This window comes from Narcine bancroftii, chromosome 6 (assembly GCF_036971445.1).
Source record: "Narcine bancroftii isolate sNarBan1 chromosome 6, sNarBan1.hap1, whole genome shotgun sequence".
Classification (NCBI taxonomy): Eukaryota; Metazoa; Chordata; class Chondrichthyes; order Torpediniformes; family Narcinidae; genus Narcine; species Narcine bancroftii.
This window is the reverse complement of record NC_091474.1, coordinates 135,656,264-135,673,215: the sequence shown is the minus strand read 5'-3', so window position 1 is coordinate 135,673,215 and position 16,952 is coordinate 135,656,264. Positions and strand designations below refer to the sequence as shown.

At 37.2% G+C, this 16,952-nt stretch overlaps 1 protein-coding gene across 4 annotated transcripts in view; it reads left to right on the top strand.

The window, feature by feature from the left end:
• The window catches only part of col9a1b (collagen, type IX, alpha 1b), a 159,330-nt gene that overhangs the window by 80,747 nt on the left and 61,631 nt on the right, over positions 1 to 16,952 (top strand). For all 4 annotated transcript variants that reach the window (XM_069886151.1, XM_069886153.1, XM_069886152.1 and 1 more), the window contains 9 exons: positions 216 to 269; positions 369 to 422; positions 1,170 to 1,214; positions 2,761 to 2,814; positions 3,774 to 3,827; positions 9,402 to 9,455; positions 11,817 to 11,888; positions 16,720 to 16,755; positions 16,870 to 16,914. In XM_069886151.1, the coding sequence (XP_069742252.1) occupies positions 216 to 269; positions 369 to 422; positions 1,170 to 1,214; positions 2,761 to 2,814; positions 3,774 to 3,827; positions 9,402 to 9,455; positions 11,817 to 11,888; positions 16,720 to 16,755; positions 16,870 to 16,914 (468 nt within the window). The remainder of the gene's footprint in view (positions 1 to 215; positions 270 to 368; positions 423 to 1,169; positions 1,215 to 2,760; positions 2,815 to 3,773; positions 3,828 to 9,401; positions 9,456 to 11,816; positions 11,889 to 16,719; positions 16,756 to 16,869; positions 16,915 to 16,952) is intronic.

Here is a 16,952-nt window from a genome sequence, read left to right as displayed (position 1 = left end):
TCTCATAATTTTATATACCTATATCAAATCCCCTCTCAACCTTCTACAGTCCAATGAATAAAGATCCACACTACTCAATCTTTCTCCGTATTCTAGATACAAAAGGTAGCTTTTTAATTTCATTCAGCTGCATGTCTTAACTCTGGTGTAATGTTTTTATGAAAAGTGAACACAGTGGTTACTTTTCTTGAAGAGACTTGTGTCTTGTGCACTAGGGTTTACCTGGTGTTGATGGGCGTGATGGTATCCCTGGAATGCCTGGATCAAAGGTAAATCCCATTCCCTTTGTAATGCTTTGTTTCATTTTGGAATTAGATCTTTATAAGAAACATACTTGTGATTAACACTTCTGCTTTTGATCTTTTCAGGGTGAAGCAGGCAAGCCAGGTGCTCAGGGTGAAGCTGGACCTCGAGGTCTGCCAGTATGTACAAGAATTATCTGTATTAATCCATAAATTACTAAAATCATGGGTTTAAAAGCAAATGAACAGTGATATTTTGGGGATTTTCTTTGTTCATTTGGATCACAGTACAAGGGAAAATAAGTGGCATTTCAATTATGCAAGCATGTTGTTTTGATAAGAGTTGTTTGGGGTTGTTCAAGGTCCTAACAGCTGTTGGATAAAAACTGTTCTTGAACTTAAAGGTTCTAGACTTCAGACCAGCACCTTTGAATTCGTTAGTCAATTTATAGACTCCGTTGGAGCTGAACTTAGCTATGAAATCATATGTATTGGATGTGGGGACTAACCAGAACAATTATCAATAAATATGCTTTGCATCTGCAAGGTGTAAGATTATATGATTATTTTCATTCTGTTTAGTTGGTTCCAAATAGTCCCTGAGACAATTACTTTTTCACTGCTAGGCATGAATGGCTGGTAGTGCTTTGAGAGGCAATTCTCACAGAGAACTCTGGCCAGGAAGTCAGACATCCACAGCATCTGATTCACTGTCTGATTGAGAGGACAGTTAAAAATATGCTTTTGTCTTGCACTTTCTTAATCTAGAACTCCCTGAACTTATTATTCAAACTGCAAATATCTATCTTGCTGGAGTGGGGGTTTGGTTCTCCAATAATCTCAATTTAATACAAATATTCAATTTATAAAATGTCTTGATACTTAAAGAAGATGAACTTGTTTGTTAAACATGTCTTTATTCTCTAGGGTTTACCTGGATCACCAGGACTTTCAGGTGCAATTGGAGCAAAGGTATAAAATTATCGTTTTTCTAAACAACTCTGCAATGCTGAAATAATTTAGATTTTTAATAAACTGTTTATTCCACATAGTATCATAGTTAAAGTTTAGAACAACCAATTTTGGCAATAGGGAGGAGAGAAGAATAGTATGAAAAATTCTCAGTGACTTGATTTTAAAATTTGATCTCCAAATTTATGGAAAATACATAGATTCTGCATCCCCATTGTTTGACTTGCTTGCAGAGGGCATGAGTCAGAGAAAGAGATACACAGTGCAGGACCACTTCACACTTCTTTTGAATGTGGATCTTTCACTTTGTTGTGGCAATTGCAATGATTTTTATGCCTTTTTGAAAGATATATTGCCAATATATAGGTAGTCCCTGATTTATGACCTATGTGACTTAGGACCATCCATACATACGACTGAAGGAAAATACTGTATAAATTTAAAAAAAATATATATGTAAATATAAAAATTATGCTTTTGGGGTGAAAGTAGGGGCCTATCTATGGAAAATAGTGCATACAGCAGGGGTGGCCAACCCCTTGTGAGAGCTGGCCTTGGTGGCCACCATGTTGTATTTGACGAACAATAAAATGGATACAGAATTTTTTACTATTGTCCATTTCGAGACGCAACCAGTCAGTCAGAATGGACATGGTCAAAAGTTGAGGTCTACCTGTACTATACGTCTTTCTTGTGGATATCTTCAAGATATTCTGTAATAAATTCAAGAAAACCTGTTTAAAGAAAAATACATGAATAACATCAGCTTAGTGCAGAGTTTGAAAAATATAAAGTAGATGCACTAGGATGATTCCTGATAATGGAAGATCAAAAAAATACCTGAGTGACATTATTATCACCAGACAATCTGGAATTTTACTTGATTTAATGTAATATAAAGAATATTTTCAGCTCCTTCAGGATATCAAATGGATTAATGATGCATGTTATAATTCAGATTGTGAAAAGTGTGTGGTAGGAGTGACTTGAATAATGCAAGAGTCAGAGGAAGGGCTGAACAGAGCAAATAATCTTTTCTCATTCTATACTTATTTAAAAGAGTAGCAAGCCACAAACATCAGTTAACTTGTCATTTCACACTATTTGGAAGCATAATGAGTTAGTTATTTCCTGAGATTATACTTTCAGCTTTTTTTATAAATGAAAATGCTGTCCAAATTGAACAGTAGGTTAAAATTTTGACCCTTGCCATATTCAGTATGCCAGCCATTCTCAATCTTTTTTTTGCTGTGGCCCTCTTAAGATTCTCCTTAAAATTTATGGGGCTCCCTTCCCTGTGAAGCAATCAAGTTTAGTTGGTCTGTTCCATATTGCTCTCCTACCAACTACATTAAAAAAAATAAAATGTATCTTATAATGTCATTCTGTGCCCCACCTTTAAATGTGCTGCGGCCTAGCTGGTGGGAGTAGGGTGGTGGGGGGAGACGGGGGTTGCATATGGTTCCCTTTAAGAATAGCTGATAATATGCTAGTTGACAATAATTTTTAAAATCTCACTGTTGATGTTGTGCTTCTTTTGTTACAGGGTAATCAAGGACCACCTGGTTTGGTTGGTCCAATGGGGTCACCTGGTAAACCTGTGAGTTAGTCTTGAATTATAGGACAGTAATATGATGTATTTTTCACCTTTTAAAACATAATGTTCATTATTTCTTTCAAATATCTCACTTTGAATTAATCTTGTTTGTGGAAAGGTTTATTATCTCACTACTAGTCTTGAAATATTCTTTGTTTAAAAATCCTTAATGAATTCAAATTTTGCCACATCAGTATGAGACTTTAAAATCACCTTCTGAGGATAACTAGAAATATTCAATAAATAGCAGCCTTGTAATGACAACACGTCACAAGAATGTTTATTTCCAAACCATGTTTTGTACTTTTCATTAGGTCATTCATTTAGTTGTGGGATCATCAAAAATAATATCCACATAGTGTTTTATGCAATGCATCAAGCACAAGAATCCCCTTCCCAGTAAATTAGAGGGCTTGCACAAATTTCCGCATCACTTCTCACTGTTCATTGATAAGGTTAGATTCTTATTTCAGCTTTCCAGACTTTTCACACTCTAATCATGCATTTCAAGTCATCATAAACACAGCAGATGGATGCGTATTGAAAGGACCTTAACCTCAGACTTTTATCACTGTCAAATAAACTTTAATAACTATTATATGTTGGTATTTGTTATCCACTTGAACATTCTTCTACTCCAATTGTATTTATTCATTGTTTCCATTTCAAACTAGTTCCTTATGCTCGAGTTCATCAAACTATTCCTTAATGGTGTTGAAGTTATTGGTTTTAAATTCAGTTCACAATGGTGACTTGTATCATTGGAGAAACAAGATAGTTTTTCATCTAATCAATCTGAGTTTGGTTTGAGCCTGATGTCAGAGGTGAACAGGAATACTGTTAAACCCACTGCAACATTCAACCCTACATCTAATTCAAGCAGTGACAATCCACTTTTGTTGGTGGTACAAACTATTTTGATATTTGATCTGGAATTTAAGCTGCCTTTTCCTTTGTGACAGGGTCTGCAGGGACCTCGAGGTGATTTGGGAGAACCTGGTCTTGTTGGTCCTCCGGTAAGTGGTTCTCCATTTAACCACCTTTATCTTTTAACCAGTCTGCCAGAACTAACTAAATTTATTAGTATCTCTTTTAATTCTTCAGAGTTGGTATTATAAATTTATAGTCATTAGTCATTAAAAATTATTTTTGGTTAAGTTTGGAACCTTCTTTAGATTATAGCAAAGGAGTGATTTGACATATGTGGTAATAATAGGCAGCTGACAATATTGAAACAGAAATAAGTGGAAAAGAAAATATTTTTTCTACTTTATGTCTGCTTAAGATATTCTGAGCATTCACTGAGTTGGAGATCTTTGATAACTACACCATAATCATATAATAGGAAATGACAGTATCGTAGAACCTAACTTTAACCATGCAACATACTTATTAAATTATTACCAAGCCACAATGACATTTTGCCTCACTTTTCAGTTGTGCAGAGTGAGCATTGTTAAGATACCAGATTAATATTCAACATTTCTTTTAAATGGGTGGAAAGTATTTTACAGACACTTTCAAGAAATGAGAAATTCCACGATTACAAATGATTCTCATTGTGAACTTTATTTTAGAATGATAATCTGTTCAAAGATTGTGTTAAATGAAGACAGAGGGGAAGTGAGGGTCAGGGAGGAAAATTCAAATCTTATATGTGCAGAGAGCCTTCACCTTTAAATTTTCTACCCTAAGTCTCTGCCTCTCCATTATCCCACCTTCCTGAAAACCTAACTCTGATTATGGGGACATGCAAGAGTCAAGAATTAGAGGCGAGCACAAATCCTCAGCAACCATAGCACCAGAAGGGTTCTTTTTTTTTTTAAACTGTTATTTCCAAAATTTTTGCTGATGACAAATTAGGTTCAATTTTTTTCTACTGTGTTCAGGAATGCATCTAACTGAACCTCTCACAGGTTCAGGTTTTCCAATAATGCAAACTGCTGCAGGATGAGACTGTGTTCTCGTGCTTAGACTGCTCCTTCTGTCAAGCTAAAGGTTTCATTGGTTCTCAACTTCTTCCCACAGTCTCTTTCTAAGCAGCCATAACAAATTGGAGTAGGAATGGGCCAGATGGCAGCTTGAACTTCACTCTTCAGTGAGATCATGGCTAGTCTGATCTTTCATCTCAATTATGTAGCCCTCATACCTGAAACTTTGGCCTATAGATTTTTTACCCCTCTGCTCAAAATAGAAATGGAGCTGTGTTGTTGAAAGTGAGATTGAAAAACATTTTTGGTGCCTTACTGATCTTCATTAAGGTTTGCTTCCTCACATTTTGGGATATTTTCCCTTTACCATTGCGCCTCTTTGTAATAAATAAGACCATCGGAGCAGAAATGGGCTATTCAGCTCATTGAATCTGCCCTGCCATTCAGTAATGAGATGATCCATTTTCCCACTAATCTGAACTGCCCGGTCTTCTCCCCATAACTTTTGATGCCCTGGAAGCTGAAGACCATTTAAAAGAGCATATGAAACCATTTAGAATCAAAGAAAAAGATGATAGATACAGAAAGTTATAAATTAAAGGTAGAGCTCCAGATGGATTATTGCAAGTACAATGGCAGGTGGAAAAGATTGATGAGAATAGTACCAAGGATGAGGGACTTGTGTTATATAGAGAAGAAAGGAGAAATGTAATGGCTTCAAAATAATGACAGTCTTAGAGTGAATTAAGAAAAAACTGCTTCCAAGGAGAGAAGGTCATTAACCACAGATCAAAAGTATTGGTCAAAAGAACCAAAGGAAGATGATCATTTGTTTTATTCAACTAAGCATTTTTATCTAAAAGACATCTGAAGTGACAGTTGGCAACGTAATGCAAATGTAACTTTATAAGGGAATTAGATGAAGTTTGAAAAATGTGTTGGAATTTTGGTATAAAACTTGGGCTAATTGGTAGCTTGTCAAAGAACTGGCTCAGTCACAAGAGGCATAGTTATTATTTCATGCAATAATATTCTGAAATTAGCTGGAGATTAAAACTTCATTTCCCATGAGAGTGCTTGTGGAGAGGCCAAGTAATTCACTAAAACCTCTGAGGCTTAAAGATTAGTTTGTATTTTTTTAAAGTCTGTAACTGTGATTTGATCCATTGATGTTATTAGCAGTTCATAGAGGATTGAGACAGGTTTTTTTCAAATCTCCATGTGGATTTCATAGCTGGAACTTTTGTAATGAGTTAACTAGGAATTTGAACCATCACCATGACTCTTTTCAAGGAAGAAGAAATAGTATGAGTGACATGACTGGTTATTCAGTTGAGCACCTAATTAAAAGCAGTGACAAAACTAGATTAACATCATGCTGATGAAATTTCACAAAGAACACCAAATGAAACTTGCAGAAATGTATATGCAATGCACAAATCTTTTAAGCATCCCTATTTGTCTTACTTAGATCCATAGAATGCTACAGCACATAAAACAGGCCATTCAGCCCTTTTAGTCTGTGCCAACCATTATTCCACTAGTCCCATTGACCTGCACCCATTCCATAACCCTCCAGACCTCTCCCATCCATGTATCTATCCAATTTATTCTTAAAACTTAAGATCAAGCTCACAATCACCACATCAGATGACAGCTCATTCCACATTCCCACCACTCTTTGAGTGAAGAACTTTCCCCTAATGTTTCCCCATAAACCTTTCCTCTTTCAGCTTAAAATGATGACCTCTTGTACTTATCTCCCCCCAATCTAAATGGAAAAAGCCGACTCACATCCACTGTCTATACCTCTCATAATTTTGTAAACCTCTATCAAATTTCCCTTCATTCTTCTTTGCTCCAAGGATTAATTTTTCCCTGTAATTGAACTCCTGAAGACCCAGCAACATCCTGGTAAATCTTATCTGTACTCTTTCAATCTTATTGATATCTTTCTTGTAGTAAGATGACCAGAACTGCACACAACATTTCAAATTTCGCCTCACAAATGTCTTAAACAACTTCATGATAACATCCCAATTCCTATATTCAATACTTCAATTTATAAAGGCCAAGATGCCAAAAGCTTTCTTTACAACCCTGTCCACCCACGATGCCACCTTCAGAGAACAATGTACCTATATTCTCAGGTCTCTTTGCTCCTTCGCACTCCTCAGTGCCCTACCATTTACAGTGTATGTCCTTCCTCGATTTGCTCTTCCAAAATGCAATACCTCCCACTTTTCTGCATTAAACTCCATCATCCATTTACTGGCCCATTCTCCCAGATGCCCGGATCCCTTTGCAAGCTTTGGAAATCTTCCTCACTGTCCACTACACCTCCTATCGTAGTGTCATCAGCTGATCTAATTTACCACATTATCATCAAGATCATTGATATAGGCAACAAACAACAATTCCTGAGGCAAACCACTAGTCATAGGCCACTAGTCTGAGAAGCAACCATCCATTACTCTGTTTTCTCCCACACAGCCACTTTTGAATCCAGTTTACAACCTCTCCGTGGATACCTAGTGTCCTAACCTTCTGAACTAATTTCCAATGTGGGACCTTGTCAAAGGCTTTACTAAAGTCTATGTAGACAACATCCACAGCCTTTCCTTCATCTACCTTCTTGGTAATATATCCTCTCAGAACTCCTTCCAATAATTTACCTACCACTCATGACAGGCTTACTGACCTATAATTACCTGGTTTATTTTTGGAGCCTTTTTTAAAACAATGGGACAATGTGAACTACCCTCCAATCCTCTGGCACCTCATCCATGGCTAAAGACATTTTTAATATATCTTCCAGGGTCCCTGCAATTTCTACACTTGTCTCCCTCAAGGTCCAAGGGATTATCTGGCTTGGGGAATTTAACTATCTTTATTTGCTGTAAGGCAGCAAGCACCTTCTCCTTAATCTCCATGTGTTCCATGACACTTCTATTTGTTTCCCTTCCTTTCTTATGCAGTATGCCAGTTTCCTAAGTAAATACTAATATTTAAAAAAAACTGTTTAAGATCTCCCCGATTTCGTGAGGCTCCACACATAGAGATCCTCTAGAGAACCAATTCTGTCCCTTACTGTTCTTTTACTCTTAATATACCTCTAGAAACCCTTTGGGCTTATCTTCACATTATCTGCCAAAGCAACCTCATGTCTTCTTTTTGCCTTCCTGAGTATATTTCATTAACTGAAGCTTCTTAGACATACCATATCTGAGTCCTTTTTTGATATTAATGACAAGGATCTGATCAACTCTTTTAAATATACATCATGTTTGCAATGCAAATTATGATCTATAAATTAATCCTCATGAACATAAACAGCTAGGTAAAATTATTGTATTTGAATGCTTTCTTTTGCTCAAAATTGTAACATCAAATGTGATAAACTGCACCTCAGTTAACAATGTAAATGCTTTGATTTCTTTGAGAATGAAGACCCTTACAACAATAGTTGGCAAGACATCAATGGCATATACATTTTTTGAGTAATGGAGAATAATTCTTTCCCCCCTAAGTGTGAGATGTACTGCAGACCATTTCTAAGTAATTTCATGTCATGGTCACAATTTGACCAGGCACCTTTTAGTAATTTGACTTTTGTGATGTTTCTGTATCTGTGTACAAGACCTGATGTCATGCCCTGCTGAACAGTGCTGTTATTGTTGGGACAATGGCCCATATTTTTCTGTGACCATTGTTGGTAAAATGTAGTTTTAATGTGGATCCCTTTTCACCATCCCCTCCAGAACTGCATCAATCACTACGACTCCTGACTTCTAAAGGCACAATACCTGATCCCCCAATCATTTTTTCCAAGCCCATGCTCCAATCCCTCCACCTCTGATCTACCTCTTCTATCCAATATTGCTGTGATCCTCTGAAGTTCTCAATGAGGATATTGATCTCCAACCAGCTTCAACTTCACAGCCTGATTTTCATCGTATTTGTTCTCATACTCCCACTCCACCAACATTCACAACTTGCGTTACTCCAGGCTTTCACAAAAGTCCTTGATATTTCACCACCTCATCTAATCATCATTGCAAATGTTTCCATGTCTCTTCAGCATATCTCCTCCCATATTATTCCTGTCATTCCAGCAAAGGCCCTGATTTCTCTACTGCCCAGCTGCTCCATCCTTGTTCTGACTTGCATTGTTGACTACATAAATTAAGAAATCTCAATTCCTGAATTCCAGGAGTGATATTCAGATACCCAGCAGAACATAGAATGCTCCAAAGAAGCGCTCTACTAGGGGTTTATGAACAGTCTTTCACACGTACATGAGAAGTTTAAAGAAAGTGCACTGATTTGAAAATCAAATAGAACTGCAGGTATTGGAAATCTGGAATAAAAATGCAGTAGATCAGGCAACATTGGAGGAAATAGAAACTGTATTAATCTTTTAGGTTGAAGATAGATCTTTGACTTGAAGTGTTAATTCTGTTTATCTTTCCACATATTGAGTGTTTCTGACATTGGCTTTTACTGTCTCAGTATATTGAGACATCTCCTGTGGAAAGTAAAGTGATTGATGGCTCTCAAAAAGTCAACATTATCCACAGTGATGGAGACTTGAGCAATCTTTTCTCTCACCATGACATCTATTTACAGTGTATGTTTCTTTGCTTTTGATTTGTACAGGGAAGTCGAGGTAAAGCTGGTTCTCTTGGACCACCAGGCCCACCAGGCCCAAGGGTAAGTACATTTTTTTTGTACCTTTTGGCACACATCCTGTTAGTTTGTCCCTATACATTAAAATGCATCAACTAAGTTAACATTGTTCTATGCAAAAATAATGACAATATACTAGTAAGTTTGCATGTGAGTCCTATTACATTATTAAAAGCATTGATATATTAAAATTAAGTTATTAAATGCTGCTAAAAATAATTAGTGGAAAATGAATTCCAAATGAATGAATGTCAGTTGGCACATTTTGTAAAGGTTCCATTATTGTTACAATACTACATTTAGAATGTAACATACATGAAATTCTTTAACTTTTGTCTACTTTGTCCAGTGGCCCTCACAATTGATATCAAGCTATTAAAATACTAATTCAGCTTGATTCTCTCTTACAGAATAGCATTCTAAGCTTTTTACTTGAAGTTATTTATTTTGAATTAGGGGAATTTGTTAATAATATTGGAAATCTAAAGTTAGTAAGGATAATTAGAGCCAGTTTCATCCACAGGATGGGCAGATGTAATTTAGACTTTTAGCTTGCAGTTGTTTTCCACCCTGAAATAATAGTTATGAGTGGCTGTTCAATTCAAACTTAAAAAGAGGAATACTACATTATCTGCTGGAGCTACAGTAATGGCAGCACTGCTGCTGGTGCATACCAATGGGAGCGGAGACACAGTACTGCTCTGTAGGGTCCTTCTGCTTTGTCCTGATGTTGATGTTTCTGTACAGGCTTTAAATGGCCTGAAAAAGAGGCCAATGGTGACTTTTGTTTTTGAAAATCCTGCACCCACTGAGGTTGGTGGCCAAAATGGTGGCACCTGTGCAGGGCAGCATACAGCAAAAGGTTACAGACTTCAGGGGAGCAGTGGAGCATCAACAGAAACAGGGAGGACCCCCCCCCCCCCATTTGAAAAGGAGAAGCACAGGAGACTACCTGATAGGGAAAGTGACAACAACAGCGGACTGGCAAGGGGATCAGCGGCTGAAGTATCTACATATGCTGCGGGTGACTTACGGTTGAAGGACCCGCACAGGTTATGGCTGTTGGAGACTAGCTCATGGGAACCAAGTAAAAAACAGAGATTTGAGAAGGTGCTGATGGCAAGAAGGTCTCCCAAAGGGCCTCGGGCACTGAAGGCTTCTTGATCATATTGGAGATTTGTACCTGAAGCATGGGTTGCCAATAAATCAGAGAGGAATCTGTGCAGCTGCAGAGATTGCAGGAACACTGGAGGTGAATCCACAGATACTCAGTGTTTCTGAAGGGGCTCCCTTTTGCTTATCTTTTATTGTTAAGGACACCAAGTACGGTAATGTTCATGATGACTCTTTGCTTTCTGCAGGCAAAAGTTGAAGTATATCATGCATATTACATTTTTATGTATCATTTCATGACAATAAAAGGAAAAGCTATCAGATTTTGATAGGGCTTGTTGAGGTCATGCCAGCCTTCCCGTTGCAAAAATTTATGATACTCTCTTAAAATGGGGAAGGAACATTCTCCCCAGTACTCAGTTTACTTCAGCTAACCTCAGGCAATCTTGTCATGATCGTATTGTTTTGTGGGAGCTTGCTCTGCAGAAATTGGCCACTATATTTCTTCCCTTAGAAACCATGATTACACTTGAAAAATGCTTCTGGGCTCTTGAGAGGCATTAATCATCTTTTTTTCCATTTATCTTGCTGACATTTCATATAAAATGGATGATTTCAGATACCTTAAATTTGACCAGGCATCAGCCTGAACATAATATGAAAGTCTCCTCTGCTTTAAAGTGGGCGACTTTGCACATAGATGTCAGTGTGGAGGCCATCATGCTGTCAAGGTAGATTTGTTTTAGTACCAATTTGAAGTGCGAATTGTAATAGAACCATGAAAACATTATCCACAATGTTAAAAAAAAATGAAGATGAATGTTAAAAAAATGAGGATGTATGCTGCATGAAGCTCCTGGAAGTAAGGAGTGTATCATCAATGCCTCTATTTAATCAATCAGCAGACACTGTTTACATAGAATGGCAGCACAGGCAACTGAGCTGAAAGAGTTCACTGTTACTGAGGGATTCAAACCACAAAAAAAATCTTGTTAAAGTGGGCTAAAGGAGACTGCATTGGAAAGACTGCTTCTCTTATAGAGTATTTCTAAAGAAAGTTCAAATATGTTTCAAATTAATTCATCATTGACAATTTAGTAAAGTTCTTAACAACAGCATGAAAACATTATTGCACACTTTTGTTCATATGAAACAATCTAAAATGCAAAGGAATGAGAAATATTAAGTTCTGCAGACAACTTCTAAATGTTAAGTGGTATATCCAGTTCAAATATTTTACTCCTTGACTTCTTTTCCTCATGAATGTTACAGGGCTCCACTGGTGATATTGGTTATCCTGGTCTTCCAGGTCCGGCTGGTCTGCCTGGTGCTAAAGGTGGCCGGGTAAGAAGGATTTCTTTATACCAGAGTCTGAAGCAAATAAAAACAGAAGCTGCTGCTCAACATTGCAGTGAATTCTATGCTATAATTGTGATTCATAACTGGATATGGAAAGACATTGATGGGGAAACTGGTGTAGCTAATTGTTTATCATGCAAAGTTAATTTTTCACTGTTTCATTTTTCATTGTTTAAATTATGATTTTTGTTGATTTTATGTTGTACAATTAAAACCTTGGGAAAGTGAATGCAAGGAAATGAGAACCAACATGGGGGCCAGAGTTCTTTAGCTTTGACAGAAATTAGCAAATTTTCCTTGATTTATTCAATAAAATGACACAAATGAGAATTTTAAAAATCAAATAATTAAAAATATCAAAGAATCAGTCAGCTATAGTGCACAACAGCAAGAATTTTTTTTAATCTCAGTAAGCTGCACAACATCATTTGGAAATTAGCATTTGAGCCATGGACACACAAAGCAAAAAAAGTGGCCTATTCTGCTTGTTGTGTCAGTGTTGTCACTTTGCCAGAACAGCCCAACGTTTTTTTTTTACAGATCCTTTCTTTGCTGCCATGACCCTGTATCCTTATCTGCTCCTAATGCTAATTTGCCATTACTTTAAAAGCTACAATGTTGTATGCCTCAATTACTCTAAAGGCTGCATGTTCAACAATACGAGAACATAAATTTGTAGCTCATTCCCAACTTTAAACATGAAATATTAGACTTTAATTTCAACTAGTGTCCAATCAGACCTTTAAAAATACTTCCATTTATTTAGTCTTTACTCCCTTGAAAATAATCTCAATAAATATTTAAATAACATTTGAACTAAAAGTTTATGTTTTGCTACATATTATGTCATGAATTTGTGGTGTCTTTTTAGTGGAGTGTCCAACATATTGCCAGATATTTCATGGACACTCGTAATCTGGTACAGATCTACTAACATATTTTTGATCCTTTATGCTTATTTTTCAAAGCAATTTTCAGTTTTTTAAAAATAGCTGAAGCTTCTTACATGTGTTTTTTTAAAAAGAAAATACTACCTATACATTCCTAGGTGGAGCCTATTGCCTGTACTTATCAAATGTATTCCCCATACTTCCAAATAATTAAAGTATAAAGGGTATTGGTTCCGACAAACTCCTCATTATTTTTCTATTCAGTCGATGTTCGCACTTGATGTTTGCTTCCAAGTACATGTCTAATCATTTCTCACATGCACAGTCATTTTGTTCACTTGTTTGTGCTAGCCTGGGGTACCTTTTTCTTTAAAGAAAAAAATCCTTGTCTTGTGCCACCTCAAATCCAAATTAACCACGCACAAATTCTACAGTCTAACAATGAACCGATCATATCTTAGCCTTCTGAGCAAGCTTCGAATATTTTATGAATGAGACCAGAAATCTATAGTGTAGAAGAGTTGGTTTTTCCTCCAGAATCTCAACCATTGAGAAGCAGAGACCCCAGTCAGCTGGAGAGAGATGCCTCAGTTGATTGCAGACTTGGAGTGTTTGGGCAAAAGATCAAGATGAGTGTGGTTGCCTAAAACTCTAAGAGAGGAGTGTGATTAGACTGTTGATTGTGAAATGGGGATGTTTAAAAAATAATGGTGTAACTGGGCAGCTGATAGTTGGGTAGATTATTGGAAAGGTGGGTTGACAAGATAATTGACTGGGTGAAATCATTCAGATGAAGATATGGACAGGGGTTTTCTATGAATAATGTCAGCAGAGGAGGGCAAAATCAATCTGTAACAATGTGCTTGGTTCAACAATAACACCATCTACAAATTTGCTGGTGATACCACGGTGGTGGGTTGTATAATGGAAGGGGACGAGTCAGCAGACAGGATGGAGTTTGAAAACTTGGCTGAATGGTACAACAACAACCTTCCACTCAATGTCACCAAAACCAAGGAGCTGATTGACTTCAGGAAAGGAAAGCCAGAGGTATACAATCCAGTGATCATTGGGGAATTAGAGGTGGAGGGTGAGAAAATTTAGGTTGTTGAGAGTCACTATCTTGGAGGATCTTTCCTGGACCCAACACACCAATGCCATCATGAAGAAAGCACATCAGCTCTTCTACTTCCTCAGGAGTTGGCAGAGGTTTGGTATGAACCAGAAATCCAAGCAAATTTCTACAGATGTGTGGTGGATAGTGTGCTGACTGGCTGATTCATAGTCTGGTTTGGGAACACCAATACCCCCAAGCATAAAGCCCTCCAAAAGGTAGTGGACATAGCAGGCAAAACCTTCCCCACTTTTGCATACATCTACAGGGTACACTGCTGTCAGAGGGCAGTAGCAATCATCAAAGACCCTCGCCACCCAGCATACGCTCTGATCAGGAATGATGTACAAGACTTGCACCACCATCAGACTCCTCAATAACAAACTCAGAGATTCATTTAAGGACTTACTTATGCACTTTATTGATTTTCTTTTCTTCTCTCTGTATTGCACAGTCACTTTGTTTACATTCATTATCTGTTTACAGTTCTTTTATTTGTTTACATGTTTATGCTGTGTGCAGTATATTTTTTGCACTACCAATTAGTGGTAATTCTGCCACGCCCACAGAAAAAGGAATCTCAGGATTATATGTGATGTCATGTATGTACTCTGACAAATCTGAAATCTGATTTGGCGGGTTCGCAGAGAGATGAGTCTGGACACAAATGTTACAATCATGGGTAACTTTAATGAACACACAGGAGACTAACAGGAGAATATCAAACCATACTCAATTACTATATTATTAAACAACTATATAGACATCACATCCAGGTTGGATTCTGATACCAGTGACCACTGCTCACACACGTATACACACTCTACAGACTGGGACTTTCACACACACACTCTGTTCCCTGTTCCAGTGGGGGTGTGGCTCTCTGTGAGCACTGATCTATTGCAGTATTACAGCTCATCTTAACTGTAGTGCACACTTACAGCGATGTCCACAGTAGCAACCTGGCATGAAGCAATGTATGGCACTTAGACCTTGAGGCAGAGAGAAAGAATACGCTATGCGTTGATGTTACATATAGTTCTGATCTGGGCACCTAGCCAATAATGACCCTAGGTAATTTAAACGCGCCAATGGCAAGGTGTGCATTAATGGATGACCAGAGTCCAACTTTGAATGACAGGTGAATGTTTCAGACAGGGAGGACACGTGACCACCCATAATATTCCAGACAGGCAGGGAGGCCACATGTTTCTCCACAATCCACATATAATAAATGGAAAGTAAGCTAGCAGAAACACCTTGAAGGGCTCAACCTCAAAATATTGTTTTTTGTCTTTGCTATATAATATACATTGTTTACCAACTGAGTTTCTGCAACATTGTTTTTACTTCAACCACAATCCATATAAATCAGTCCTTATTCTGTAAGTCTATATTTAACAAGTTTATGATACAGAACTTGCATTTTCTCCATAAATTTTAAAACAGTTGGCTCTCATGTTGTGCCTAAATGATCCATGTACCACAAAAATTCAGAACACTGTTGACTATAACTGCTGTTCAGTGTATTCTGATGCTTGAATTCAAGTTAGTTAAAAAAAACACCAAAATGCTGGAGGAACTCAGCTCATCTTTTTGGAGACAAAGATATATTGCTGACATTTCAGGCCTGAGCCCTTCAAGGAATAAGCAAAGACCAGACGCTGAAAGACTGGCTGAATTCCTCCAGCATTTTGGAGTGTTTTTCTACACTCACAGCATCTGCAGACTTTCATGTTTCACTCAGGTTAGTACGTCTGATAATCCATGATTTGATTATTCAGAAATCCAGATGGTTTACAGCTCTTTTATCAGGTGATGATTCCCACCTTCTCTCCACAGGGACCCCATTACAAGCACTCACTTTAAATTTACTGAGGCCCATTCTCCATGCTCTATTTAAACTGATGAGATCCCATTTTTCTATTATCCCTTAAAATTAAACTGGGTCCCATTTCCCCTGCTTCCTTGAAATTCACCGAGGCCCTGTTTCCCTTGATTGCTTGAAATGCATCAGGAACTTGATTCCAATGCTACTTTTCCACTGGCATTCCATTTCCCATGCTCTCTAAACCTACTGGGTCCTTAAAATGTGAAAGACTACAAGTATGTTAGAGTATTAATAGGAATAACATCTAATAATCCAGAAAATGGCCCAGTTCAGCAACACAAAAGTCTTGAGCGTGTTGGATTAATCCAGTTATAATTTCTGTGCGAGGGTGAGTTGTTTTTTTTACAGTGAAGTTGGGAAGTGGTAATTGATCTGTTGATCTTCTAAGTCCAATGTGACCCACTTTTGCTCTTTCTCCCATGAATCTGAGTGCATATAAAAAGGGGTTTTTGTATTAGTTCTATGATGCACATGATCCAAATTCTGTGCAAATCCAAGATCATTTAGAATGTCCACCAATAAATCTCAATATTAACAATAATTCCTTCATTTTGTTGTAAGCCAAATGCATCATACAACTTTCTTGGGATGAAGCACAAGAGGAGCAGGAGTAGCAAAATTTTTTATTGAGGAATTAGGACAACATTCTGGATTTATGGCAATTGACTTTATAGGGTGACCCCATAACAACAGATCTTTATCTTGTGTTAGAAGCTCAACTATTACAGTGTCAGGGTTAAACTGTCTGAGAATTTTTACTAATTTATCTTTATATCTGCATAATGGTCAAAAGGCATCTTTTTGGATTCTGTGTATTTTTGGTTTGATGACATTTTCTCTGTCTCCCCAGCTATTTTTTTGTGAAACTTTTTGAAGCTGTAAATACTTCAATATGTTGATATCTCATGCCTTTATTTGCAGGGTTCTGTTGGATTATCAGGTCCAAAAGGTGAACAAGTAAGTCTTTAATACACAAATACATGAAATTGAGAATGGACAATTTTAAGTATTTACAAAAATATCAGACTATTATTTGGATTTTAAAGATGTTTTAAATCAATTTTCTTTCAGGGTTCTCCAGGTGGAGAAGGGATTGATGGCCAGAAGGGTGTGATGGTAAGAGATGATGATAATATTTCAGATTAGAGAGCTGT